Source organism: Aquarana catesbeiana, linkage group LG04 (genome assembly GCF_042186555.1).
Source record: "Aquarana catesbeiana isolate 2022-GZ linkage group LG04, ASM4218655v1, whole genome shotgun sequence".
In the NCBI taxonomy this organism is placed as follows: Eukaryota; Metazoa; Chordata; class Amphibia; order Anura; family Ranidae; genus Aquarana; species Aquarana catesbeiana.
In genome coordinates this window covers 677,380,982-677,408,121 of record NC_133327.1, presented here as the reverse complement: position 1 = coordinate 677,408,121, position 27,140 = coordinate 677,380,982, and the positions used below count along the sequence as shown (strand labels likewise).

At 44.4% G+C, this 27,140-nt stretch overlaps 1 protein-coding gene across 2 annotated transcripts in view; it reads right to left on the bottom strand.

Moving 5' to 3' along the window:
* Positions 1-246: 246 nt before the first annotated feature.
* Positions 247-27,140, bottom strand: part of LOC141141025 (chordin-like) — a 48,064-nt gene continuing 21,170 nt past the window's right edge. The window contains exons 11-23 of one of the 2 annotated variants that reach the window (XM_073628682.1): positions 22,994-23,100; positions 22,764-22,877; positions 21,518-21,674; positions 19,444-19,655; positions 16,575-16,688; positions 15,841-16,038; positions 9,904-9,997; positions 5,902-5,949; positions 5,729-5,826; positions 5,543-5,645; positions 2,858-3,012; positions 1,697-1,796; positions 247-1,614 (exon numbers count right to left, since the gene is read on the bottom strand). In XM_073628682.1, the coding sequence (XP_073484783.1) occupies positions 1,559-1,614; positions 1,697-1,796; positions 2,858-3,012; positions 5,543-5,645; positions 5,729-5,826; positions 5,902-5,949; positions 9,904-9,997; positions 15,841-16,038; positions 16,575-16,688; positions 19,444-19,655; positions 21,518-21,674; positions 22,764-22,877; positions 22,994-23,100 (1,556 nt within the window). In that variant the 3' untranslated portion in view covers positions 247-1,558. Of the gene's footprint in view, positions 1,615-1,696; positions 1,797-2,857; positions 3,013-5,542; positions 5,646-5,728; positions 5,950-9,903; positions 9,998-15,840; positions 16,039-16,574; positions 16,689-19,443; positions 19,656-21,517; positions 21,675-22,763; positions 22,878-22,993; positions 23,101-27,140 lie in introns of both variants that reach the window. The other variant, XM_073628681.1, reaches the window with a different exon arrangement.

Below are 27,140 nucleotides of genomic sequence, written 5' to 3'. Positions count from 1 at the left end.
TTCAGGGATTAGGTTTGGCCCCATAGTTCCAGTGAAGGGAACTTTTAAGGCATCAGCATACCAAGACATTTTGGATAATTTCATGCTCCCAACTTTGTGGGAACACCCTGGGGACGACCCCTCCCCATTCCAACATGAACCAGTGTACAAAGCAAGATCCATAAAGACATGGGGTGTGCAGTACTGTGTTTGGCCAGAGGTGCAGTGGCGCTCGGAGACACTCTGTTCCCGAGTGTCTCAGAGCGCCGCTGCACCTCTGGCCACATACAGTACTGCATACACCAGCAGTGACTGTGGAACTAATTATCTGAGTTTCCATTGATTCCTATGGGTAAACTACCTTTGATATATGAGTGCTTTGGATTACAAGCATGCTGCTGGAACGGCTTATGCTCGTAATCCAAGGTACTACTGTGCGCTTATTGCGTTTTTTGGGGGTTTTTTACCAAAACTATGTAAAAGAATACATATTGGCCTAAACTGATAAATTATTATTTATTTTTTTTAGATATTTATTATAGCAAAAAGTAAAAAACATAGTTTTTTTTTTTCAAATTGTCGGTCTTTTTTTGTTTATAGCGCAAAAAATAAAAACCGCAGAGGTGATCAAATACCCCCAAAAGAAAGCTCTATTTGTGGGGGAAAAAAGGACGTCAATTTTTGTTTGGGTACAATGTCTCAAGACCGCGCAATTGTCAGTTAAAGCGACGTAGTGCCGTATCGCAAAAAGTGGCCTGGTCATTATGAGGGTAAAACCTTCCAATCCTTAAGTGGTTAAAGTGCGTTTAAAGGCAGGCGCCCCAATACTTTTGGTAACATAGTGTATAAAGTTGAATGGCTGCACATTCCGCTGAACACGCCAATGCTTTGTTGAAGATTCAGGATAAAAAAAAATCACAGCGCACGGGCACAAATGAGTAGGAAGACTAACACGTTTTTTACGCACAGCAGCGCTTAACCGTATCTGTCACACATTCCCTCCTCATCCAGCTCTGCACAGTCTTCCTCATCACATTGGTCATCACGCATACGTTGTCTCCAATCTTTTCCAGAGTCTCCCTTAAAGATGTGCTGCTGCCTTACATATTTTTGGGTTTGGAGTCATAGTGGAGCTGCTCCTGTCACACAGATCTGATCATTGGTGAATGAAAAAGATTTCCAGCATCTCATTTATGCTGTGAATGGTGCTTTGTGCATTGCTTGTCCTCATAGTGATATTATATCTTAGTGCCATGGTTATCCTCAGATGGCGTAGCCAAAGGCCTGCAGATGTCTAGTCTCAGAAACCATGACAGTCCTGTCGTAAGATTACAACGGTGACAACGGTCAGTTATATAGAGATCGTTGGGAACTAATCACCAAATAGTCCTGAAGTTCTTCTAAAATTAAGCGTCCATTGAGGGGATATGATATCACAGGGCCCTGCACCACTTCTAAAATTAAGCATCCATTAGGGAGCTATGACACACGAGAGTCCTGCGGTTGTCCTTCTGACCCAGTTTTCTGGGGATTACCCAATATTTGGTGCATTTAGTCCCTTTCTGGCTTCCTAATATCTTCATGTGCTTGTAGGTTCCTCAGGTCTGGACTTTTCATCTTCCTCTTGGTCATGACCTGCACCAGACACAGGAGTTTTAGAGGTGGTAGGGACACTTTGTGAGCTAATGAGCCAAATATTACATACACTAACACTCACCGAGGCATTCACTGCAGCAGATCCTGTCTGGCTTCCTGCTGGCACTGCATTCGGGGTCACTGCATTTCCATTTCTGTTTGTCACACTGGGGGACGCCATCCTGTGGAGAGACACATAGAGGGTTTGGATTGAAAACTGGCCGGTACTGGGAGTACTCGGAATGGTCAGGGGTGGGTAGTGGGGTCCCCCAGGGTTCTGTGCTTTTGATAATATGGTGTACAGTATGTGCCAAGCAGGGGGGGGGGGGCTGAGCTTTGAACTTATCAGGCTGTACCGCATTACACAAGGCAGTGTACAGGGATGACTGCAGTGTTTATTGTTCAGGCATCAGACTGGAGGTGGATCAATTACCAAGCAGGTTTTCTTTAGTATGGTGGAAAAAAATTTGGTCACCAACCCCTCTGTGCTGAGAGAGAGATGACAGAATGATAAGGCTGACAGAACATCTAGGTGACTCATGATAAACGCTTAAGTGTCCCCATTCAGGCTGTAAAGGTCCGATGAGTTGGATGCCACTGACTAGTGAGGGTGCAGGCTGAGGAAAGGTCCGTCCAGACCCAAAGCAGAATGCAGAAATAGGAAGAGATAGCCCAACTGCCACACACCTTACCCAACCAGAGGTGTTAGCAGGTAAAAGCTGCCTCAACTTTATAATTCCAGACCACAACTCCAACATGTTTCGCCCTGTCCCCGGGGCTTAATCATGTAGGATCTACATGATTAAGCCCTGGGGGTGGGGCGAAACATGTTGGAGTTGTGGTCTGGATGTATCAGGTTGTGGCTGCTTTTACCTGCTAATAACTTGGGTGGGGTAAGGTGTGTGGCAGTCGGGCTATCTCTTCATATTTGTGACAGAACTTCTAGGTATGGAGGAGCATGTAACTCACTCCCATTCTACTCACGTCACAGGGTTGGTGCTTCCGAATGGCCAGCCAACACTCTCACCTCTGTGTAAGCTCTAAATTTTGACAATCAGATTATACAGTGTTTCTTCTCTTTGCTTGTGGCTGAAAGGAGTGGCAGGGAAGCAAATGTAATGTGTCTTGGTACTGCTGAGGAGGGCAAGGAAAAGAGGAGTTGGGTGACCCCATTCCTTAGCCCTTTATGTCACAGTATCCTTATGTCTATCCATCTCCCACACTTCCTGCTGTTTTTACTTACCAGGCAGATGCAGGTCACACACGGCACCACGCCATGTTTTTCGACCGTTGGGTGCCATCGCTCGTTGTTTGAATACAAGTGACCCATCACTTTGCATTGGCGCGGCTCATCAGACTGCATTGTGTCTGCCAGCTCTGCAGGGTTCTGCTCCTCCTCTGCAGAGGAGAGGATAGGATATTAATGTTATTAAGAGGAGACATTAAAATGGTTAGGGGTCAATTAGCAATTTTTATGTTTATATGTCAGGAAAACCGAGGTCATGCCCGTGGCTCAAAGAAATGCGCATGTACGCAGAATGATCCACAGAATTAGGCCTCACGACCATGAGTGCGTGAGCATCAGCGCGCTGCTTGTGCTCATGAGGGTGAGCGTGCATGCTTGGATGGACTTTTTCGCCCAGTGGCCTATTTAAAGTGCTACGGGACTTGGGATCATTGTTGGGTGGTCGTCGGCTCATTCTGCATGTAACCTGATCCTGTGTGTATATCCGTATCCTGACCTGGCATTTGTTGTCCCTGCTTGTTCCTGTACCCTTGTTGCTGATTCTGGCTTGTGACTTGACCTTGTCTCCTGCCTGCTGTTCCGGTGCCTCCTCTGCTTGCCCGATACTGACCTTGGCCTGTCTCTAAGGCCCCTTTCACACTGGGGTGGTTTGCAGGCGTTATTGCGCTAAAAATACCGCCTGCAAACCGCCCCAAAACAGCCTCCGCTGTTTGTTCAGTGTGAAAGCCCGAGGGCTTTCACACTGAAGCGGTGCGCTGGCAGGAGAAGAAAAAATCTCCTGCAAGCCACATCTTTGGAGCGGTGAAGGAGCGGTGTATTCACCACTCCTAAACCGCTCCTGCCCATTGACATCAATGGGACAGCGCGGCTATACCGCGACAATACCGCGGCTATAGCCGCGCTATACGAGGGGTTTTAACCCTTTTTCGGCCGCCAGCGGGGGGTTAAAACCGCACCGCTAGCGGCCGAATACCGCGGTAAAACAGCGCTAAAAATAGCGCTGTTTTACCGCCGACGCCCCCTACCGCCTCAGTGTGAAAGCAGCCTAACTCCACTTCTGGTTCCTGCCAACTACTTCCCTACCGGGCCAATTCTGACATTTCTCTCCTACATGTAAAAATCTGTATTTTTTGCTAGAAAATCCCCCAACACTATATATATTTTTTTAGTAGGCAATTTAAAGTGTCTCCTACTTTAAAGTGTCTTCTCTGCCTGCAGCGACTCTAGACTGTCACGCGGTATTTACCCAGCGGTTTTTTAAACGCAATTTTTGATTTGAAAAAATTCACTTTGATTAATTTTATAGCACACAAACACTATATAATACCACATTTTTTGCTAAAATATAAAAGATGATGTTACGCAGCGTAAATAGATAACAAACATGTCAAGCTTTAACTTGCGTACGCCAGGGGAATGCTGCCAAACCACAGTACCTAAAAAAATCTAGGAGACGCTTTAAAAGCCTTTACAGGTTACCAGGTCTGGATCTAACATTTTTGCTCTCGCTCTAACATTCGCGACGATACCCCACAAGTGTGGTGCGTTCACCATTTACATATGCGCGTGGGACTTACGTATGTGTTCGCGTTTGCGCATAAGCATGGGGGGGGGGGTGCTTTACATTTTACTTGTATTATTTATTTTATTTGAACATTTTATTTTTATACTGTCACATTTTTTCAACTTTTTTGATTTTGCAAGGGATGAACAACAGGCCGTGACAAGTCCTCTTTATGGACAGATCTGGGGTCTATTGGACCCCAAATCTCTCTGCTGGCCTCCAGTGCAGATGATCAGACACAGATCAGTCTGATCAGCTGCTAACAAAGAGCTAAAATCGGAAGTGACAAAATCCTCGTCGCTTCCGGTTTTGCGGGGATCGCAGTGTAGTGTCTCTGTCGTTGCCGGTTGCAGAGGTCCTGGGACAGGTGAGTCCGAGAAAGGCAGCGGCAGCAGAAGGGGGGGGGATCTATTTGCACTGCCTGCAGAAGCAATCGAGTGGCTGTTCAGCTACCCTGATCACTTCTGCTTAGTAGGCAATCATCGGCTGCAAATCATCCCAGGATAAACACCCCAACCCAAGGACATCCTACGGTCAGGAAGTGGTTTCAATTATTTTTTGTGTCTGCACTCAATACAATCACTTGTGAACTGATTTTTCAAGTAAATCATTTAATACACACCACAGGATTCCCAGAGCACTATGGATTATCTTAGTAAACAGCATATCGCTAGTTCTCTTCCAGGCTGGATATGTCTGATAGAAATCTTGGACAAAGCTGGGGGGAGGGGGTTGAATGACTGCTCTAACTCATTGACCTGAGTGTGTACAGCTCAGTTTGAGCTGTTGAGCTCTGTAATCAATAGGAGGTAAGCAGAATTTTGAAAATACGTGAAAACTAGCTGAGAGTGCCGCCTGTTAGGTGGATAGCAGAATATAACGCTATACTGGACCTCAGAGAGCATTTAACACTCTGCCTCAGTTTTAAACTGCCTTAGGGCCTGTGCAGATGAGCTTTTGGTTACCCCACTTATCTCCTTACACGAATCTAAAGAATTACAACGCAGCTTGATGCAAATCAAAAGGAGGCCAAATGCACCTGTCAATGAATTATGAATGAGCACAAAAGCGTTTCAAGCCAATGTCGCAAAAGCCCTTCATTTACTACTTCCTATCACCTGGACATTTTTTGCAGCAGTCCATCGGGTTGGAGCGGATTGGATTGGCACAAGAAAGATGTGGGCAGGTCTGTCGCACACAGTGCAGGTCTTGTGAGGACGTCTAATACAAAGAGAGATGGGTAAAGTCAGAGCCCGAGTGAGCTGGTGGGACATCAAGGGTGGAAGGAACTTGGGGAATCTTACTTTGCATGAACAAGTTGCGCATAAAACTAGACCAAAAGGTTCAATCCACGGATGCCATCGTGTTCCAGCGGACCTCCATTCCCCATTGAAGTAACACCCTGCGGTAGAGAGGATGATGTGCTGAGATACCAAATAGTAGTTGAGGATTACAGGAGGCAAGGAAAGTTTCCTACCTTCACTTTTAGGTCTTCTGTGGTTCCTCACCAGGGTCTCTTTCTTCTCTGAAAAGAGGTAAAATGCATAAAGAAAAATATTGATATAAAGTGTTGGAGAAATTGATCTCAATTCAAGTGTAATGGAATACTGGCATATGCCATTGGAGCAAACAGACTGCAGATTTGGACATGTAGAGGTAATCAAACTTGGATTTCCTACGTGTTGTCCAGGTAGCTCTCAACCTCTGAAAAGTGTTATATCCTGGCTCTAGATGAAGATTTAATTTTTTTAAATTTCATATCCAAACCGTCTTGCAGACAGCAGCATATTTTACATGGACCAGGGACGTGCGGTGAGGTCAGTGGCTGGTGAGGCACTGGCTAGTATCAGAGCCAGATACACACGGGTTACATATGCCACGAACGTTAGAGCGATAGCAATAATTCTAGCACTAGACCTCCTCTGTAACTCTAAACATGTAACCTGTAAAAATGTTTTTAAGAGTCGCCTATGGAGATTTTTAAGTACTGAAGTTTGGCGCCATTCCACAAGTGTGCGCAATTTTAAAGTGTGACATGTTAGGTATCTATTTACTCATAACATCATCTTTCACATTATACAAAAAAATCGGGCTAACTTTTGTGTTTTTTTATTTTTTTTATTCATGAAAGTTTCTTTCCCAAAAAAATGCGTTTGAAAAATTTCTGCGCAATAAAAAGTTGCAATGACCACCATTTTATTACCTAGGGTGTCTGCTAAAACAATATATATAATGTTTGGGGGTTCTGAGTAATTTTCGAGCTAAAAAATGATGTAGCGGAGAAGTGTCAGAATTGGCCTGGGTGGCAAGGTGTTAATTACCATAAGTAAGTAATATACAAATAAATATTATATATTGTTTTTAAGGTAATTTACTATATTTTCAAAATTTGTACTCAAGTAGGTGGCTTAATGGACAAATTACTGAAGTTTGAAGTTATAACTTCCAACCAGTAATTTCACAGTAAATAGATTAATAATAAATTATTATCTTATAACATATAGCATAACATATGATTTAGCTTGTACCTTTTCAGCAGCAGCAGATTCTCATTCTCCCTCTTAACTGTGTGAGAAAAACAAGGGATTGTGGGTAAATCTTTTACCCATAAACCAGGGGTGTCCAATCTTTTTTCCAAGAGGGCCAGATTTGGTGAATAGAACATGCTTGAGGGCCGACCATTTTGCCTGACATTCTTAAACCATTAAAATTTGGTCTAAGTGTGTCCATCCGAGCACTAATACACGGCCCAACAAGAATTCTCTTGCCTTTGTGCTGTGTGTGGTGAATAGATGAGCTTGGGCGTGTTATTTGGATATACCGGATTTAATCTGCTTATAACACGCACCTTCACTTTAAAAATGAAGTTTCAGGAAAAAAAATCTTAAATTTTAAATAAAGAACTGTGAAGCAAAATAAGGGTCAGTGCCCATCAATGCAGCCTAATCAGTGCCCATCTGCGGCCCCCACTCCATTGCCATGAATGTGGCCCCCACTGTATTGACATGAATGCAGCCCCCACCATATTGACATGAATGCAGCCCCCACCACATTAACATGAATGCAGCCCCCACCACATTAACATGAATGCAGCCCCCACCGTATTGACATGAATGCAGCCCCCACCGTATTGACATGAATGCAGCCCCCACCACATTCACATGAATGCAGCCCCCACCACATTCACATGAATGCAGCCCCCACCACATTCACATGAATGCAGCCCCCACCGTATTGACATGAATGCAGCCCCCACCGTATTGACATGAATGCAGCCCCCACCGTATTGACATGAATGCAGCCCCCACCGTATTGACATGAATGCAGCCCCCACCACATTGACATGAATGCAGCCCCCACCGTATTGACATGAATGCAGCCCCCACCGTATTGACATGAATGCAGCCCCCACCACATTCACATGAATGCAGCCCCCACCACATTCACATGAATGCAGCCCCCACCACATTCACATGAATGCAGCCCCCACATTGACATGAATGCAGCCCCCACCACATTCACATGAATGCAGCCCCCACATTGACATGAATGCAGCCCCCACCACATTGACATAAATACGGCAGCCCCCACCACATTGACATGAATGCAGACTCACCATTGCTGTCAGTGCAGCCTGATTCATGTCCATCTGCAGCCTTGGAGGAGACAGGGAGGGGGCGGGACGAGCGCCAACAGATATACAGGAGAAATTCCTGTTTACACGGCGGCCTCTTTAATTGAAAGTCCCGCCTCCTATGATGGACAAAACAATTGTCCAATGGCAGCGCAGGAGACGGGACTTCCTTTTACACAGGACGCCGTGTAAACAGGAAATTCTCCTGTATCCTGTACGGCGCTTGTCCCGCCCCCTCCAAGGCAGCCAGCATATCTATCTTTTATGGCCCCCGGCGCTCGGGGATTCGTTGGGGGCCACAAAAGATATATATGTCAAAATTACCAGGCGGGCCGTCCGAAACCGGACCGCGGGCCGCGATTGGCCCGCGGGCCGGACTTTGGACATGCCTGCCATAAACACATGTTTTTTCCTTCTAGTTAAGAGGGCTGGGCTGGAAGGGAGCATGTGTCCTTTAGACACATGACCCCTTCCATGACACTGCAGTGAGAGGCGTGCCACCACTGCAGCATTTTTATTGGACAGTTTGGGCCAATGGTACTTTACCATTGGTCCAAGACTCCAAGCTATCCATAGAGCTCAGTGCCTCTGACAAGAAGTGAGGAGAGGCACTGTGAGCTCATCCTCTCAGTCTGCTGCAGAGTGTGCCAGCTTGTATTTAAACTGGCTGCACTGTATGTAGCTTCTGACAGGCTGCATAAGGAGCCCCGTATCTCCGAAACCATAGATGATAGAAGCCCCATTTTGACCAGTGGTGGGGTAGGACTTCATCTACCTACCCCCCAAGTTTGGGGTCTCTGTGACCCTAGGTCACCGAGTTACGACCCCCGAGGTTGATCCTTTTTTTTTTAATGTTCATGACAGGTGAGGCTCTGCCTCACCTGCCTCCCCTGACTGCCACGTCCCTGACATGTGTTAAAGTGATTGTAAAGTATTGTGGTTTTTTTTAAATAACAAACATATCATACTTACCTCCACTGTTCAGCTTGTTTTGCACAGAGTGGCCCCGAACCTCGTCTTCTGGGGTCCCCCAGCGGCTCCTCGCGGCTCCTCCCCGCATCAGATAACCCCCTAGGAGAAGCGATCTCCCAAGGGGGTTACCTTGCGGGTGGGCGCTCCCGAATCTAGCATTTGCATCCACAGACATGAATGGCGGACTCGGCCCCGCCCCCCGGCGCCCGCGTCTTCGGATTTGATTGACAACAGTGGGAGCTAATGGCTGCGCTGCTATCAATCTATCCAATCAGGACACAAGACACCAGCTAGAGCTGGTTTGCTCGTCCCCGGGGAGAAAAAGACTGGGTTCAGTAAGTAAAACCGGGGCTCTGGGGGGCTGCAGCATGAGAGAAGGTTTTTCATCTTAATGCATAGAATGCATTAAGGTTAAAAACCATGAGGGTTTACAAACCCTTTAAGTATCTTGTACTGTGTTCTTTAATGAGTGAAGGAGAAAACTTTGTCTCAAACCCTAATCTCCCAAAATGATTGAGGGTCACAAGTCTTACCCCTCTTGGTGGACTTTTTTGGGTGACTATTGCCATAGTTTTGTGGTTCATAATGCTACAGTTAGGCTTCATAGCAGGTGAGGTTATGGCCTCTATATGAAACTAACCTCGTGTCATTTATTTTATAAACTTACTATCCAAATCCTCCAGTAGGCAGCAGCATAACCTGTATATTGGATATCCTGTGCTGTGTCCCTCAAACATTGCAATATTTATAACATATTACAGTGACTACGTAAAATCTTATTGATTGACCTATCGGACATGGTAAACCTGAAGCACAATATTCATCTAACTGCAACTAAGGCAAATCTTTGTTCGGCATTTGCTGGGAACGCACCGTCACACACGGGGCAGCAGTGCTCCGCCAGCTGGATAGGTTGGCTGCAGTGCAGAGGATGGCACACAATAGGGTCACAGATCACTGTGCGCTTCTGGAAAAGAAATGGAGGAGTAGAAGTCATCGGGTCATTTCTTACAGATATTGTATTTATTCTGTACAGGGAAGCAGTCGTACGGCTACGGGCCTACTGGGTTCAACAAAGATTGTATATTACCAATTTGGTACAAACAAGCATTTCTCTTGGTAGTAGTATCTTCCAAGAAATATTTCTATATATTCTAAAGGGCTCGTAAACACAGGACGTTTTTACAGCTGCTTTTAGGGGCGTCTGGCTTTTTTTTTTTGTACTGCCTCTGAACTCTCCTCCATGGTAGCCTATTGCCTCGTTTCCACTGAGCGGATCGGTTCGGGTCGGTACAGTTGGAAAGGCCTAGAATGGTCCAGCCTATTCAGGTGAGCGTTTCCACTGCAAGTGGGACCGCCAGGGGCCATACGTGGATTTAGAAAAAATGTCTAGCATGGCGTCACACGTCCGCCAATCGGTGGAAAGTATCGTAGCTCCACCCTAACCGAACCGTACCATTTTTTATGGCCCCACATCTGAAGCAGGATCCAGAATGGTGCGGTTCGGTTTAGTTGTATGGGCCGCTTTCATAATGGAAACACTCAAAATAGCGGTTTGGAGGCATAAGCGTTTAGGGGCAGTAAAAAAAAAAAAAAAACGACTGCCTGTGCTTCCAGGAGCAGAGGCTGTTGACTGTAAAAACGTTCCTTAATGATGTAACAAGCTTTTAGCCGCGTTTGGTGTTACTAGGCGTTTTTACATTATAGGGAGCGTTTTTACTGTAAAAATGCAAAAAAACGCTAATGCGGCTAAACGCCTGTAAACGATATTCAAAAAGCGCCGCTAAAAGAGCGTTTTTAACAATGATTTTTCCTGGCAGCACCGCTGGCGTTTTTTTAACATCCTGTGTGCATGAGGCCTAAAAGGTAAATAAAAAAGTACAATTATTTTTTTCTAGTATAACCACTAGAGTTACTGTAGATACAAATACAAATTTAATTCTGCGATTCATCAGGACAATAAACTTATTTTGGTGGCAAAAAAAAACAAAGTATTTTTTTTTTAAATTTTGGGCAAAGAGCACAGTAAGGTTGTTATAAAAAAAAATTAAAAATTATATATATATATATATATATATATATATATATATATATATATATATATATATATATATATACACATAGTATCTCACAAAAGTGAGTACACCCCTCACATTTTTGTAAATCTTTTATTCTATGTTTTCATGTAACAACACTGAAGAAATGACACTTTGCTACATTGTAAAGTAGTGAGTGTACAGCTTGTATAACAGTGTAAATTTGCTGTCCCCTCAAAACAACTCAACACACAGCCATTAATGTCTAAACCGCTGGCAACAAAAGGAAGTACACCCCTAAGTGAAAATGTCCAAATTGGGCCCAAAGTGTCAATATTTTGTGTGGCCACCATTATTTTCCAGCACTGCCTTAACCCTCTTGGGCATGGAGTTCACCAGAACTTCACAGGTTGCCACTGGAGTTCTCTTCCACTGGAGTCCTCTTCCATGATGACTTCACGGAGCTGGTGGATGTTAGAGACCTTACGCTCCTCCACCTTCCGTTTGAGGATGCTCCACGGATGCTCAATAGGGTTTAGGTCTGGAGACATGCTCGGCCAGTCCATCACTTTTACCCTCAGCTTCTTTAGCAAAGCAGTGGTCATCTTGGAGGTGTGTTTGGGGTCGTTATCATGTTGGAATACTGCCCTGTGGCCCAGTCTCTGAAGCTAGGGGATCATGCTCTGCTTCAGTATGTCACAGTACATGTTGGCATTCATGGTTCCCTCAATGAACTGTAGCTCCCCAGTGCCGGCAGCACTCATGCATCCCCAGACCATGACACTCCCACCACCATGCTTGACTGTAGGCAAGACACACTTGTCTTTGTACTCCTCACCTGGTTGCCGCCACACACGCTTGACACCATCTGAACCAAATAAGCTTATCTTGGTCTCATCAAAATTTCGCGAATTTTATGGGGCGTTCGTGGCAAATTCAAGACCGCAGTGCATTGCTGTATGATGATTGTCCAAAGCATACACCTGACCTGCATGCCTTGGCCAATCACAGACTAAGCCCACGCCCCACACTATATAAGGCTGCTTACACAGTGCCCGTATATATATATATATATATATATATATATATATATATATACATACATACATATACAGTGGGGCAAAAAAGTATTTAGTCAGCCACCAATTGTGCAAGTTCTCCCACTTAAAAAGATGAGAGAGGCCTGTAATTGCCATCATAGGTATACCTCAACTATGAGAGAAAAGATGTGGAAACAAATCCAGACGATCACATTGTCTGATTTTTGAAAGAATTTATTTGCAAATTATGATGGAAAATAAGTATTTGGTCACCTACAAACAAGCAAGATTTCTGGCTCTCACAGACCTGTATCTTCTTCTTTAAGAGGCTCATCTGTCCTCCACTCATTACCTGTATTAATGGCACCTGTTTGAACTTATTATCAGTATAAAAGACACCTGTCCACAACCTCAAACAGTCACACTCCAAACTCCACTATGGTGAAGACCAAAGAGCTGTTGAAGGACACCAGAAACAAAATTGTAGACCAGCGCCAGGCTGGGAAGACTGAATCTGCAATAGGCAAGCAGCTTGGTGTGAAGAAATCAACTGTGGGAGCAATAATTAGAAAATGGAAGACATACAAGACCACTGATAATCTCCCTCAATCTGGGGCTCCATGCAAAATCTCACCCCGTGGGGTCAAAATGATCACAAGAATGGTAAGCAAAAATCCCAGAACCACACGGGGGGGAGGGGGGAACCTAGTGAATGACCTGCAGAGAGCTGGGACCAATGTAACAAAGGCTACCATCAGTAACACACTACGCCGCCAGGGACTCAGATCCTGCAGTGCCAGACGTGTCCCGCTGCTTAAGCCAGTACATGTCCGGGCCCGTCTGAGGTTTGCTAGAGAGCATTTGGATGATCCAGAAGAGGATTGGGAGAATGTCATATGGTCAGATGAAACCAAAGTAGAACTGTTTGGTAGAAACACAACTCGTCGTGTTTGGAGGAGAGAGAATGTTGAGTTGCAACCAAAGAACACCATACCTACTGTGAAGCATGTGGGTGGCAACATCATGCTTTGGGGCTGTTTCTCTGCAAAGGGAACAGGACGACTGATCCATGTACATGAAAGAATGAATGGGGCCATGTATCGTGAGATTTTGAGTGTAAACCTCCTCCCATCAGTAGGGGCATTGAAGATGAAACGTGGCTGGGTCTTTCAGCATGACAATGATCCCAAACACACCGCCTGGGCAATGAAGGAGTGGCTTCGTAAGAAGCATTTCAAGGTCCTGGAGTGGCCTAGCCAGTCTCCAGATCTCAACCCCATAGAAAACCTTTGGAGGGAGTTGAAAGTTCGTGTTTCCCAGCGACAGCCCCAAAACATCACTGTTCTAGAGGAGATCTGCAGGGAGGAATGGGCCAACATACCAGCAACAGTGTGTGACAACCTTGTGAAGACTTACAGAAAACGTTTGACCTCTGTCATTGCCAACAAAGGATATATAAAAAAGTATTGAGATGAACTTTTCATATTGACCAAATACTTATTTTCCACCATAATTTGCAAATAAATTCTTTCAAAAATCAGACAATGTGATTGTCTGGATTTGTTTCCACATTTTGTCTCTCAAAGTTGGAGGTATACCTATGATGACAATTACAGGCCTCTCTCATCTTTTTAAGTGGGAGAACTTGAACTTACAATTGGTGGCTGACTAAATACTTTTTTGCCCCACTGTGTGTGTGTGTGTATATATATATATATATATATATATATATATATATATATATATATATATATACACACACACACACACACACACATATATATATATATATATATATATATATATATATATATATATATATATATATATATATATATAGCATTCGGCGGTGTACAGTTTCTAATACAGTGCAGGCAGTGTACACAGTATATAGTACAGTGTAGTGATACCCATCATGTCCGGAAGGCCTCCAAGGAGAGGCAGACGCTCACAGACCACTAAAAGAGGGCAAGCAGCCTCTGAAAAAATATTTAACAGCAGGACCCGTTCCTGCACCCAACAAGAGTAACTGTGAGGGGTTACAGTGTTCTGCCCAATTTTTCAGCAGAGTATATAGTGCAGTCCATATAGTATATATACTGTAGTTCAGACTATATAGTGCACTCAGTGTAGTATATATAATACAGTGCAGGGTATATAGTACAGTGCAGTGTACAATATGTAATATTGTACTTCAATAGTCACACTGAGCTGCAGGAATGAAGCTGTGCGAGTTCAGCTGAACTCGCACAATTGCACTCCCCCATGTCAATCCTGATTTAGGCGGCGATTTAAGTGACATCTGTGCAGGTTTCTGCACAGGTGTCAATGTAAATCGCACCCCGAAATCACAAAAAGTAGGCGCACTGATTAGGATGGTGCCATTGATTGTCAAATCGCATGTCAAAACGCTCCAGTGTGAACCAGGGCTAAATGACATTTTTTTCCTTTAGAAATGTCATTTTGCTGCGGTACTTTTCTAAAGATGCAGAAAATGCGCTACTTTACAGGCAGACTAAGGGAACCCCCCCCAGACACGATATTTAAAGGAATATTTCATTTTTATTGTTTCACTTTAAGCATTCTTAAAATTACTGCTCCTGAAAAACTGCCATTTTAAAAACTTTTTTTTGCATTGATACATGTTCCGTGGGGCAGTACCCAGGTCCCCAAACACTTTTTATGGCAATAACTTGCATATAAGCCTTTAAAATTAGCATTTTTGATTTTTCACATTCGTGTCCCATAGACTTTAACGGTGTTCGCGTGTTCAAACAAATTTTTTGTCTGCTCTCAAGTTCTGGTGCGAACCAAACCGGGGGTGGGTGTTCGGCTTATCCCTACTGACCAATTACAGGATGGGAAGGGACAAGACTGGGTGGACAGAAATGCACTAACACACAGAGAACGTATACGTGACTCTCTGCTGTGCACATAGACACAGGGCAGATATACAGTAATTGCTTTGCTGTAATGTTTGGCAGATGTCTGACCTAAGTGTCGGGACATTTAAAGATAAGTTGTTGCAGATGATGAGACTTGTTGATAATTCCTTTACACAGAAAAATAAGATCACAGAATGTTGCTTCCCATTGCCAGCAAGTCTCTTCTGGAAGACATTGTTACTACAAAGGCAGTTCTTGAGCCTCAGTACATCTTATCTGAGCTGGATGGACAGGATAGAAGAGAATCTGCCATCTGCCTTGGGAGCCCTACACCTGGTGCAATGTAGGGTGACCCTGGACCACAATGGTGGACCGTCAGCCTTGAGAGCCCTAGACCTGGCGCAATGTAGGTGACCCAGGACTCTGATGGTGGACCATCAGCCTAGAGAGCCCTACACCTGGCACATTGTAGGGTGACCCAGGACCCCGATAGAGGTATAATTTATAAAGGAGAACCCTCTCTAATGGTCCATAGACCATTATCCTATTCTGAACTAGTTGGAGGGATTATATTTGCGAGTTCTGGCACGCACAAGATGCACATCCCCCACCACTTCACCTCTTACATCCCCCTCCCCTCGGCATCTTATGTTGGCCTGCTTGTTCATTGTATGACACCAATTGAAATCACCTGTGATATTGTGATATACTGATGAGTATCAATTTTGACTTCCTTTTGTTCTGTCTCTTATTTGTGATATTTAGAAATCAATAAAACTTTATTCTTAGAAAAGAAAGGATAAACAGAAGTTATCGGCAGTGTTCATTACATTCTCCACAATGCCGTACCTGACAGATGCACTCAGAGCATTTCCTGTCATAATCAGGGGCCCAGCGACTGCCATGGGCCCTTAGTTTTCCTTCAAAATAACAATCTCTTTGAAGTTCTTCTGGGTGGCTCTGGCCACTTTTGTCAGTTGATTCATTCTCGGAGTCATCAGGGGATGGTGATGTTCCTCCCAATTTACAAGTGTTCGGAATATGGACCTAAACAGGACAGGGGAATCAATACACACAGCTGCTGTCCCTTAAATGATTTCATCAATGTGGTAACATAATTTCATCCAGAAGGGCAATCTGCACTTCATACTTGCCTGACCACAGATCTCATATCTGACCATGGATCTCACTTGACCCCAGATCTCATAGATGTCCATGGATCTCACTTGACCCCAGATATCACACATGACCATGAATCTCACTTGACCCCAGCTCTCATACGTGTCCATGGATCTCACACGAGACAATGGATCTCACTTGACCCCAGATCTCACAAATGACAATGGATCTCACTTGACCCCAGTTCTCACACCTAACCCTGGATCTCACTTGACCCCAGATCTCACACAAGACCGTGGACCTCACTTGACCCCAGATCTCACACGTAACCATGGATCTCACTTGACCCCAGGTCTCACAAATGACCATGGATCTCACTTGACCCTGGATCTCACCCCTGACCATGGATCTTACTTTACCCCAGCTTTCACCTAACCCCAGATTTGCCTGACCCTAGATCTCACCTGACCCCGGATCTCACCACGTGGGTTCAGCTTTGTGCTGACTTGGATGAAGGCTGTGCCATGGTTCAGGTGACTGAAGAGTTCCGTGTCCAAGTCCTTCACACTTCCTACAGCCTGCCAAGGGAGGAGATAAAACAATAATCAGTAACAGAAAGGGAGTCTGAAATGTGAATGGTATCTTCAAGGGCAGACCTGAATTGTGCAGATTTGCCCTGGAATTTGTATAATTTTGCAGTTTTCTGACTAGTTTTGTATTGCTATCATTACTGCACACTGTACATACATTGTAAATGCATTTTGCATGTTTAGAATGTGTCTTCTGTGGATTTAAGGAGCTTTTACCACAACAAACCTTTACAATCAAATATACTTTATTTACAAGTAACAAATCCTGATTAAATATAGCAAATACATACAGTAACAAATGCAGCCTCACTGCACATTAAATATTTAGCCAGATGCTGCTGAACATATACAGTGCCTTGAAAAAGTATTCATAGCCCTTGACATTTTCCACATTTTATCATGTTACAACCAAAAACGTAAATGTATTTTATTGGGATTTTATGTGATAGACCAACACAAAGTGGCACATAATTGTGAAGTGGAAGGAAAATGATAAATGGTTTTCAAAATTTTTACAAATAAATATGTGAAAAGTGTGGCGTGCATTCGTATTCAGCCCCCATGAGTCAATACTTTGTAGAACCACCTTTCACTGCAATTACAGCTGAAATTCTTTTTGGGGATGTCTCTACCAGCTTTATACATCTAGAGAGGGACATTTTTGCCCATTCTTCTTTGCAAAATATTTCAAGCTCTGTCAGATTGGATGGAGAGCGTCTGAACAGCAATTTTCAAGTCTTGCCACAGATTCTCAATTGGATTTAGGTCTGGACTTTGACTGGGCCATTCTAACACATGAATATGCTTTGATCTATTCTAAATCATTCCATTGTAGCTCTGGCTGTATGTTTAGGGTCGTTGTCCTGTTGGAAGGTGAACCTCTGCCCCAGTCTCAAGTCTTTTGCAGACTCTAGCAGGTTTTCTTCTAAGATTTCCCTCTATTTGGCTCCATCCATCAACTCTGACCAGCTTCCCTGTCCCTGCTGAAGAAAAGCATCCCCACAACATGATGCTGCCACCACCATGTTTCACAGTGGGGATGGTGTGTTCAGGGTGATGTGCAGTGTTAGTTTTCCGTCACACATAGCGTTATGCTTTTAGGCCAAAAAGTTCAATTTTGGTCTCATCTGACCAGAGCACCTTCTTCCACATGTTTGCTGTGTCCCCCACATGGCTTCTTGCAAACTGCAAATGGGACTTCTTATGGCTTTCTTTCAACAATGACTTTCTTTGCCACTCTTTCATAAAGGCCAGATTTGTGGAGTGCACGACTAATAGTTGTCCTGTGGACAGATTCTCCCACCTGAGCTGTGGATCTCTGCAGCTCCTCCAGAGTTACCATGGGCCTCTTTGCTGCTTCTCTGATTAATGCTCTTCTTGCCCAGCCTGTCAGTTTAGATGGACGGCCATGTCTTGGTAGGTTTGCAGTTGTACCATACTCTTTACATTTTTAGATGAAGGATTGAACAGTGCTCTGTGAGATGTTCAAAGCTTGGGATATTTTTTTATAACCTAACCCTACTTTAAACTTCTCCACAACATTATCCCTGACCTGTCTGGTGTGTTCCTTGGCCTTCAAGATGCTGTTTGTTTATTAATGTTCTCTAACAAACCTCTGAGGGCTTCACAGAACAGCTGTATTTATACTGATATTAAATTACATACAGGTGGACTCTATTTACTAATAAGGTGACTTCTGAAGGCAATTGGTTCCACCAGATTTTAGTTAGGGGTATCAGAGTAAAGGGGGCTGAATACAAATGCATGCCACACTTTTTAGATATTTATTTGTAAAAAAACATTTATAATTTTCCTTCCACTTCACAATTATGTGCCACTTTGTGTTGGTCTATCACATAAAATCCCAATAAAATACTTTTACATTTTTGGTTGTAACATGACAAAATGTCTGAAATTTTAAGGGTGATGAATACTTTTTCAAGGCACTGTATATACAAAGAAGAATTAGCTTGTATCAGTCACCTTCAGGAATCCACACCCAAAAACATGGAACTTAAAACTTCTTCTTCCCAGTCCTCTAATTACCAGCCCTCCTATTACCAGCCTCTACCCACTGCCCTCTTATTACCAACTTCCATTTACTGCCCTACCATTACTACCCTCCACCTGCTTCCCTCTGATCACCGTCCTCCATTCATTGCACTTCCATTACCGGCCTCCACTCACTGCTCTCCCATTGCCACCCTCTACCTTTTGCTCTCTGACTACCAGTCTCCACTCAATGCCTTGCCATTACCAGCCTTTACTCGCTGCCAGCTTATTATCAACTTCCACAAGCTGCCATTCTATTACTGGTCTTCACTCACCATCTATCCTATTACCCATCTGCACTCACTGCCCTCCCAATACCAACCTTCACTCACTGCCCTCCTATTAGGAGTGTTCACTCACTGCCCTCCCATTATCACCTTCCAACCATTGCCTCCTAATTATCAGTCTCCACTTACTGCCCTCCCATTATAAGTCTTTATTCACTGCCCTCCAATTACTAGCCTGCCCTTTCCTTGACCAGCATTCACTTGTTGCCCTCCTGTTGTCAACCTCCAACCACTTCCCTCCCATTACCAACCTCCACTCACTGCCCTACTATTACTGATCTCCATTCACCAGCCCTTCCATCACCAGCTCTCCACTCACTGGTCTCTAAACTCAATGGCTTTTACTGGCCTTCCTATCACGTGACTTCACTCACTGACCTCCAGTCTCACTGGACTCCACTCACCTGGGACCCATAGAAGCCTTTCAGCAGCCTCTTGTGCTTTTGTGTGCTGTGCAGATGAGCGCTCAGTGCTGCATCGTCTGTGCGTTCCAGTCCCGTCACCACAATCTGATACTGCAAGTGGCAGTATTCATCCAGCAACATCCAGGCGTGACCTGCTGTCCCCGTCATCAAAGGAGGCAACACAAACTGACCTGCCAATGGTATCGGAGGTTCTACAAATATAAACATATTTGTGTAACATGGTTTGGCAGAAACTGTGATTGCCATTGGAAGAGGTACAGAAAGTGTTATATGGAGAGATCCTTCATCTAGCAGAGAGGAACGGATGGACAACAAACAGGTAGAAGGAGTGAAAGGACTCAGTAGAGTAGAAGTATAGAAGACTAATCAGAATAAAGATATAGGGATATAGAACTGCTGACATTTCACAGCTTCACAGAGGGCAGCCCCAGAGTCTTCTGTCCTTCAGCAATAGAAAAAATTCATCATGCACATAGCCAGACAGACAAAAGACATATAATTATTAATTAACACACATTTTATATATATATATTATATAGAATATATTGTAGATTATAATATATTTTTTGCTTGTGTCGATATGCCTGGAGCCACAATACATGTAGAGTTTTCTGCCTCTCCAAGTCGAAGGACTGGGCAAAAGGGGCAGCTGCCTTGGACACTTCAACAGGAGGAAGGCCCAAAGAGGGTATTACCTGCAACCTATGCTGCTGTTCATCGCTCATGGACAGTGTACTTTGGCCTTTTATCCTTGGGTGCTAAAAGACCTTGTCTCATCAGGGTCAGTTCCCTGATGGATGATGACATTATATAGGAACTCGTGTATTGAGGTATAAAGACAAAATACCTTGGGCACCATAAGCAGGGGAATAATGCAGCGCTTGTAGCATGCCATGGCAAATTGTCGATGTGGCCAAATTGCAGTAACATGGTACGGTTAAATAAATCCTGAATCTATGCTACTATTGGTCAAAAGAGTGCAGGGGTAAGGATTAAACATTGTACAGATTGCAGGGGTCAGGAATAAGTAACGCACATAGTTCTGGGGTCAGGATTACGTAACGCACTGAGTTCAGGAATCAGTATTAAGTAGCTAGCAGAGTTAAGAGGCCAGGATAAAAAAAAAAAGGCACAGAGTTCAAAAGTCGGGATTAAATAACATTAGCGGTCAGGATTAAGTAACACACAGAGTTCAGGGGCCAGAATTAGGTAACGTACAGACTTCAGATGTCAGGATTAGGTACCACACAGAGTTCAGGGGTCATGATTAGATAACATACAGACTTTGGAGGTCAGGATTAGGTAATGCACAGAGTGCAGGGGTTGGGATAATAATGCACAAAGCCCTGAGGACAGGATTAAGTATTCAGGGATCGGGTCAGCAGCATAGATTTCTCTTTAGGGCCAGTTCACACCATAGAAATGCAATCCGGATGCGTTCCAGATGCTTTTTTGCCTGCGCCTTTTTGATGCGTTCCAGTGCGGTTTTGGTGCGTTTTTGATGCAGTCCAGTGCATTTTTTTACAATTGCATAGTTCAATGGTGTGAACTATGCCACTGAAAACCATATAGCCTTCTTTCCATGCGTTTTTGATGCATAAAAAAATGCACTGGACTGCATGTTGTGTGAACTGGACCTTACTGCAGTACTGTGCAGTGGGCTGTCTCTGAACAACCAATATGGGGTCCCATGAGGAGGATGCACTACACCAAACAGAAAACCACCCAGGGTCTCTCCTGCCAGGGTCCCTTATGGGGGGCACTGGATCTCCAATGCCAGATGATGACAGATTGGAAGAGCCTTGCTTGCCTGAGGAACCTCAATTTTTGCAGTGACTTGCACTTGGAGGGTCAAAATCTAGAGATATATCTTGAACGGGTAGAATATGGTGGACACATCTTGGATCTATGGGTCTGCCTGCCAGGGTATGATTGTGCACGGAGTGTTTTCTTGACAAACGTTGGACCCCTTAATATCAGCATGGTGTACCTGAGTATTGCCAGAGGACCTAATATAGTGGCTACTGGGTATACATTGATGTCGCCCACTCACCCTCGTGCCTGGCCCACAGCCCGTTGTATGGTAATGCTGTGATCTGTCCTCTGATTTCTCCTTCCTGGAAATCCTTTGTGGCCACATTAAAGAACAGCTCACTGTGTAGTAACCTGTGCAGATCCCGGGCGTTAGCACTGCTCCATAATCCACGCACCTGATCCGAAGAGTCAAATATAGGACAGGTTTATCATTACCACTCTTCAGTCATTATAGTTACTTTTTTATCAAAGGAGCTTACTCCCTAAACAACACTTCAAATTCTTCCCCCTCTGCATATTTCCAAGGACTGGAGGCATAGCTGGGGCCTTTCCTGGGAAGGCTACATCAATAGTGCCTTCCAGGGAGCTCTTGTAGCTAAATGGCAACATCTCAAGAGAGTTGCCAAAATCTCACAAAAGTGTCAGGTAGTTTAATGTTGCTCATTAAACCATATCTCATTATGCGCATGTGCGAAGTCTGGCGCTGGCATCATCTATGTGCCAGCCCAGAGAATGAGGAAGAAGAAGCTAACCACTGATGAAGTTAAAATTTTAAATGGCGGAATGGGTCTTTAAGATTGGGGTGGACAGAGTCATGGGATTTTGGAAACTATAAGTCAATGAGACAAGTAACGAAGAGAAGGTATGGGATACCAGACATGGAGCAGGAATGGGACAGCAAACATTGGAGTGGGTATAGGATGGCAAACATGGAACGGGTATAGGACAACAAACATCGAGCAAGTATGGAACAGTAGACACAAAGCAGGTATGCAGGGGCAGACACAGAGCAGGTATGGTAAGGCAGACACAAAGCAGGTATGCAAGGGCAGACACAGAGCAGGTATGCGAGGGCAGACACAGAGCAGGCAAGCGAGGGCAGACACAGAGCAGGCAAGCGAGGGCAGACACAGAGCAGGCAAGCGAGGGCAGACACAGAGCAGGTATGCGAGGGCAGACACAGAGCAGGTATGGGACAGCGAACACAGAAGTGGGTATAGAAGAGCAGATGAGGATCCGGACTCAGCAGCTGCAGATATGTTCTCCAGCTGTGCCTCAGACTACTGCAGTTCCCTTACCAACTGTTTGTCGATACCCCCAGTATGAGGTTTACTTCTCCCTTACATGTCTATCTATATTGAGCACACTGGGATGCTGGTGGCATAACAAGGTTTACTATATTATAGAGTTCCACAATTAAAACAGAAGATAAAGATTTGTGATAGCCCCCCTTTTCAGTGACTCTCTACATATGGTGTTCTTACTTTCCCATCATGGTAGTCCTTAGTCAGGTCATGTAGGATATTCCTCATCTTTCCTTGAGGTTTGGTCTCCAGGGTCACTGCGGTCACCTCACTCATGATGCCAGCCACCTGGAGCTGTGGGAAGAAGGAACTGTTATGGTGGGCTTCAGCAGAAGAGTACTGTGACATGCTGCTACTCGGAGAGCTTCCCCAGAACCCAAGTTTATTATATGTTCCTCTATGCACCATACCTGGTACTCCAGAGTCCCATTCTCATGTAGTGTTATAGTTGCTGAGCCCACCGTTCCAGCTTTGTTTGGATTCAGGGCATCTCTGCCAGACAGCACGCTCTGTAGAGCTACAGCAACAGAAGAAGCGGGATTATTTGATTGGCTAAATTAATGAGATCATCACAGAATATTTTATGTTATCAGAATGTTCCATTGCATTCAAACCAAACTGCCGGCTAAACAAATGTTGTCTAAGTACAAATGTCATGTGTACCCTTACTTAAATCTTGGTGTCCTTTGTGTAGTTCTTCTAGATCTGTGCAGTAATCCAACATTAAACTCTTAAAATTTGCTAGTAACACTCTTCTTATCCTAGGGTGACAACCTGGGCTGCTATTAGAAATCATAGGGCCCCCCCCCAACAGCCTACCTGACATTGCTCAGGCCCTGTACAGCCTACTTGACAGTTCCAGCCTTCCCCAGCGGATTGATATAGAAGAAGAGACCAGAACTTTAATTGTCGGGAGCCGTGGCATGGGGGATTACTCCACCTGCACCCAAAAATTAATAAAACGGTCCCATTTCTGTGGCACTGATGAAGGACAACATTCGAAACGCATTAGCCAGCAGGGACCCTGGTAAGGTCCTCCTTGGGCTAGAGTCTTTGGCAAAGCTGGGAGATTACAGCCACTTGCAGTGGCCTGATGAGCGTATATACTACAGTTGTGCTCATAAGTTTACATACCCTGGCAGAATTTATGATTTTTTGGCCATTTTTCATAGAATATGAATGATAACACAAAAACTTTTCTTTCACTCATGGTTACCATTTGGCTGAAGCCATTTATTATCAACCAACTGTGTTTACTCTTTTTAAATCATAATGACAACAGAAACTACCCAAATGACCCTGATCAAAAGTTTACATACCCTGGTGATTTTGGTCTGATAACATGCACACAAGTTGACACAAAGGGGTTTGAATGGCTATTAAAGGTAACCATCCTCACCTGTGATCGGTTTACTTGTAATTAGTGTGTGTGTATAAAAGGTCAGTGAGTTTATGGACTCCTGACAGACCCTTGCATTTTTCACTGACGTTTCTGGATTCTGAGTCATGGGGAAAGCAAAAGAATTGTCAAAGGATCTGCGGGAAAAGGTTATTGAACTGTATAAAACAGGAAAGGGATATAAAAAGATATCCAAGGAATTGAGAATGCCAATCAGCAGTGTTCAAACTCTAATCAAAAAAAGGAAAATGAGGGGTTCTTTTGAAACTAAACCACGGTCAGGTAGACCAACTCAAATTTCAGCCACAACTGCCAGGGAAATTGTTCAGGATGCAAAGAAAAACCCCACACATAACTTCAGGTGAAATACAGGACTCTCTGAAAACATGGGGTATGGCTGTTTAAAGATGCACAATAAGGAGGCACTTGAAGAAAGATGGGCTGCATGGTCGAGTCGCCAGAAGAAAGCCATTACTACGCAAATGCCACAAAGTATCCCACTTACAATACGCTAAACAGCATAGAGAAAAGCCCCAAACCTTCTGGCACAAAGTCATTTGGAGTGATAAGACCAAAATTTAGCTTTTTGGCCACAACCATAAACACTACATTTGGAGAGGCGTCAACAAGGCCTATGATGAAAGGTACACCATTCCTACTGTGAAACACGGAGGTGGATCGCTGATGTTTTAGGGATGTGTGAGCTACAAAGGCACAGGAAATTTGGTCAAATTGATGGCAAGATGAATGCAGTATGTTATCAAAAAATACTGGAGGAACATTTGCATTCATCAGCCAAGTTACACATAGGACGTACTTGGACATTTCAACATAACAATGGTCTAAAACACAAGGCCAAGTCGACCTGTCATTGGCTACAGCAGAATAAAGTGAAGGTTCTGGAGTGGCCATCTCAGTCTCCTGACCTCAATGATATTGAGGTCAGGAGACTGAGATGGCCACTCCAGAACCTTCACTTTATTCTGCTGTAGCCAATGACAGGTGGACTTGGCCTTGTGTTTTAGATCATTTTTGGGCTGTCTTGCATGAACTGCACATTTGAGATCTTTTGGGGAGATCTCAAATGTACAGTTCATGCAAGACAGCCCAAAAAATTTATAGGAACTGGTGGCTTTTTGCCAAGAGGAATGGGCAGCTTTACCATCTGAGAAGATAAAGAGCCTCATCCACAAATACCGCAAAAGACTTCAAGCTGTCATTGATGTTAAAGGGGACAATACACGGTATTAAGAACTGGGGTATGTAAACTTTTGATCAGGGTCATTTGGGTAGTTTCCGTTATCATTATGATTTAAAAAGAGTAAACACAGTTGATTGATAATAAATGGCTTCAGCCAAACACTAACCATGAGTGAAAGAAAAGTTTTTGTGTTATCATTCATATTCTCTGAAAAATGGCCAAGAAATCAAAAAATTCTGCCAGGGTATGTAAACTTATGAGCATAGATGTACCTACACTTGTGAGTAGTTATATCTTATCTTCAATTCATCCATGTTGGATAATGCACTAGGCCAGTGCGCCCTCTGTTACAATCTATTTTCTGCAAGGTCCCATCTCTGCCCCCCCGCGTGGAACTGGGGCCCAGGGAACTTTTTGTTTATTGCTGAAAGCTGTGGAATTAATCTCCCTGTGCCCAAAGGTACTTAGAGTGCCCTCTCTGCCCTGGGCCCCATGCTGAACTGATAGCGTCCGGACCCGATACAGGAAAACTGGCTCTACCTCCCTATCAGCAGCTCCAGTGACAACACTCACTCACTGTGCTGTATTCATGGAGGAGCAGTGCTGTCAACCTAGCGTAGTGCTACAGATTACCACCCCTTCTTATCTCCATTACATAAGGAGCAGGGATCTTGTAGTCCACAAAATGCACTGATAACACTGATGGAGAGCGGCACAGTCACAAAGCACAAGATTTCACGAGATTCTTAGGTCACAAGATTTCTGGAAGGATCAACATGTATTTTTGCACTTATTGAACAAAAATACCAAAACACTTTCAATTCTATATTTACCAGATCAGAAGAGAGGAAGTAAGAGAAGTTCATTGAGGTCTATATGCATTTTATGTCTGGTTAAGTCATCCAACTGTGTCAAAACAGGTTGAAATGCTGGATAGTGAGACAGCTGCTGTCCCAGCTGGGAGGGAAAAAGGTTAACCTAATTTCCTGCATTTTTGCTGAGCTATGTCTCTCTCCCAGTGCTGATAATAAAAGGGGGGAGGGCTCTGCCCAGACAGACACAGTCTGCCTGGGAAGAGACACAGACAAAACCCAGCATGCAATCTACAGCCACTTCATAGGGCTGCAGCTGCCAGAGAGAGCCTTGCCTGCCTCTAAGTGAGTGTACGCATGGAGCCCGCGCTAGGCGGGACCCCTTTCCCGTTACTGGGAGAGAGGTAGCGGAGATACGCTGGACAGGTGGAGAAGTCATCGGATCTGTGTGTCCCTCCTAAATGCAAAAATTACATTAGTGGTGTACATTAACATGAAGAGAGTTAACTGCAGCGAAGAAAGTCCTTTCTTGTATTAGGAGAGGTATGGACTCCAGAGAGATATCATTTTGCCCCCCTGTACAAACCATTAGTAGGACCTCATCTGGAATATGCAGTTTAGTTTTGGGCACCAGTTCTCAAAAAGGATATCAGGGAACTGGAGAAAGTGCAGAGAAGGGCAACCAAACTGATAAGAGGCATGGAGGAGCTCAGCTATGAGGAAAGATTAGAGGAACTGAATTTATTCACTCTTGAGAAGTGGAGATTAAGGGGGGGGGGGGGGGGGTATGATCACCATGTACAAATATATAAGGGGTCCATATATGCCTCGTTTCCACCGAGCGGATCGGTGCGGGTCGGATCGGTTTGGAAGGCCTAGAATGGTCCGGCCTATTCAGGCGAGCGTTACCACTGCAAGTCGGACCGACAGGGACCATACGTGGGTTTAGAAAAAATGGCGTCACACGTCCACCAATCAGTGTAATGTATCGTAGCTCCGCCCTAACCGAACCGTTCCATTTTCTATGGCCCCACATCTGAAGCAGGACCCTGAATGGAACGGTTCGGTTCGGTTGTATGGGCCGCTTTCATAATGGAAACACCCAAAATAGCGTACCGTACCGAACCGAACCGATCCGCTCAGTG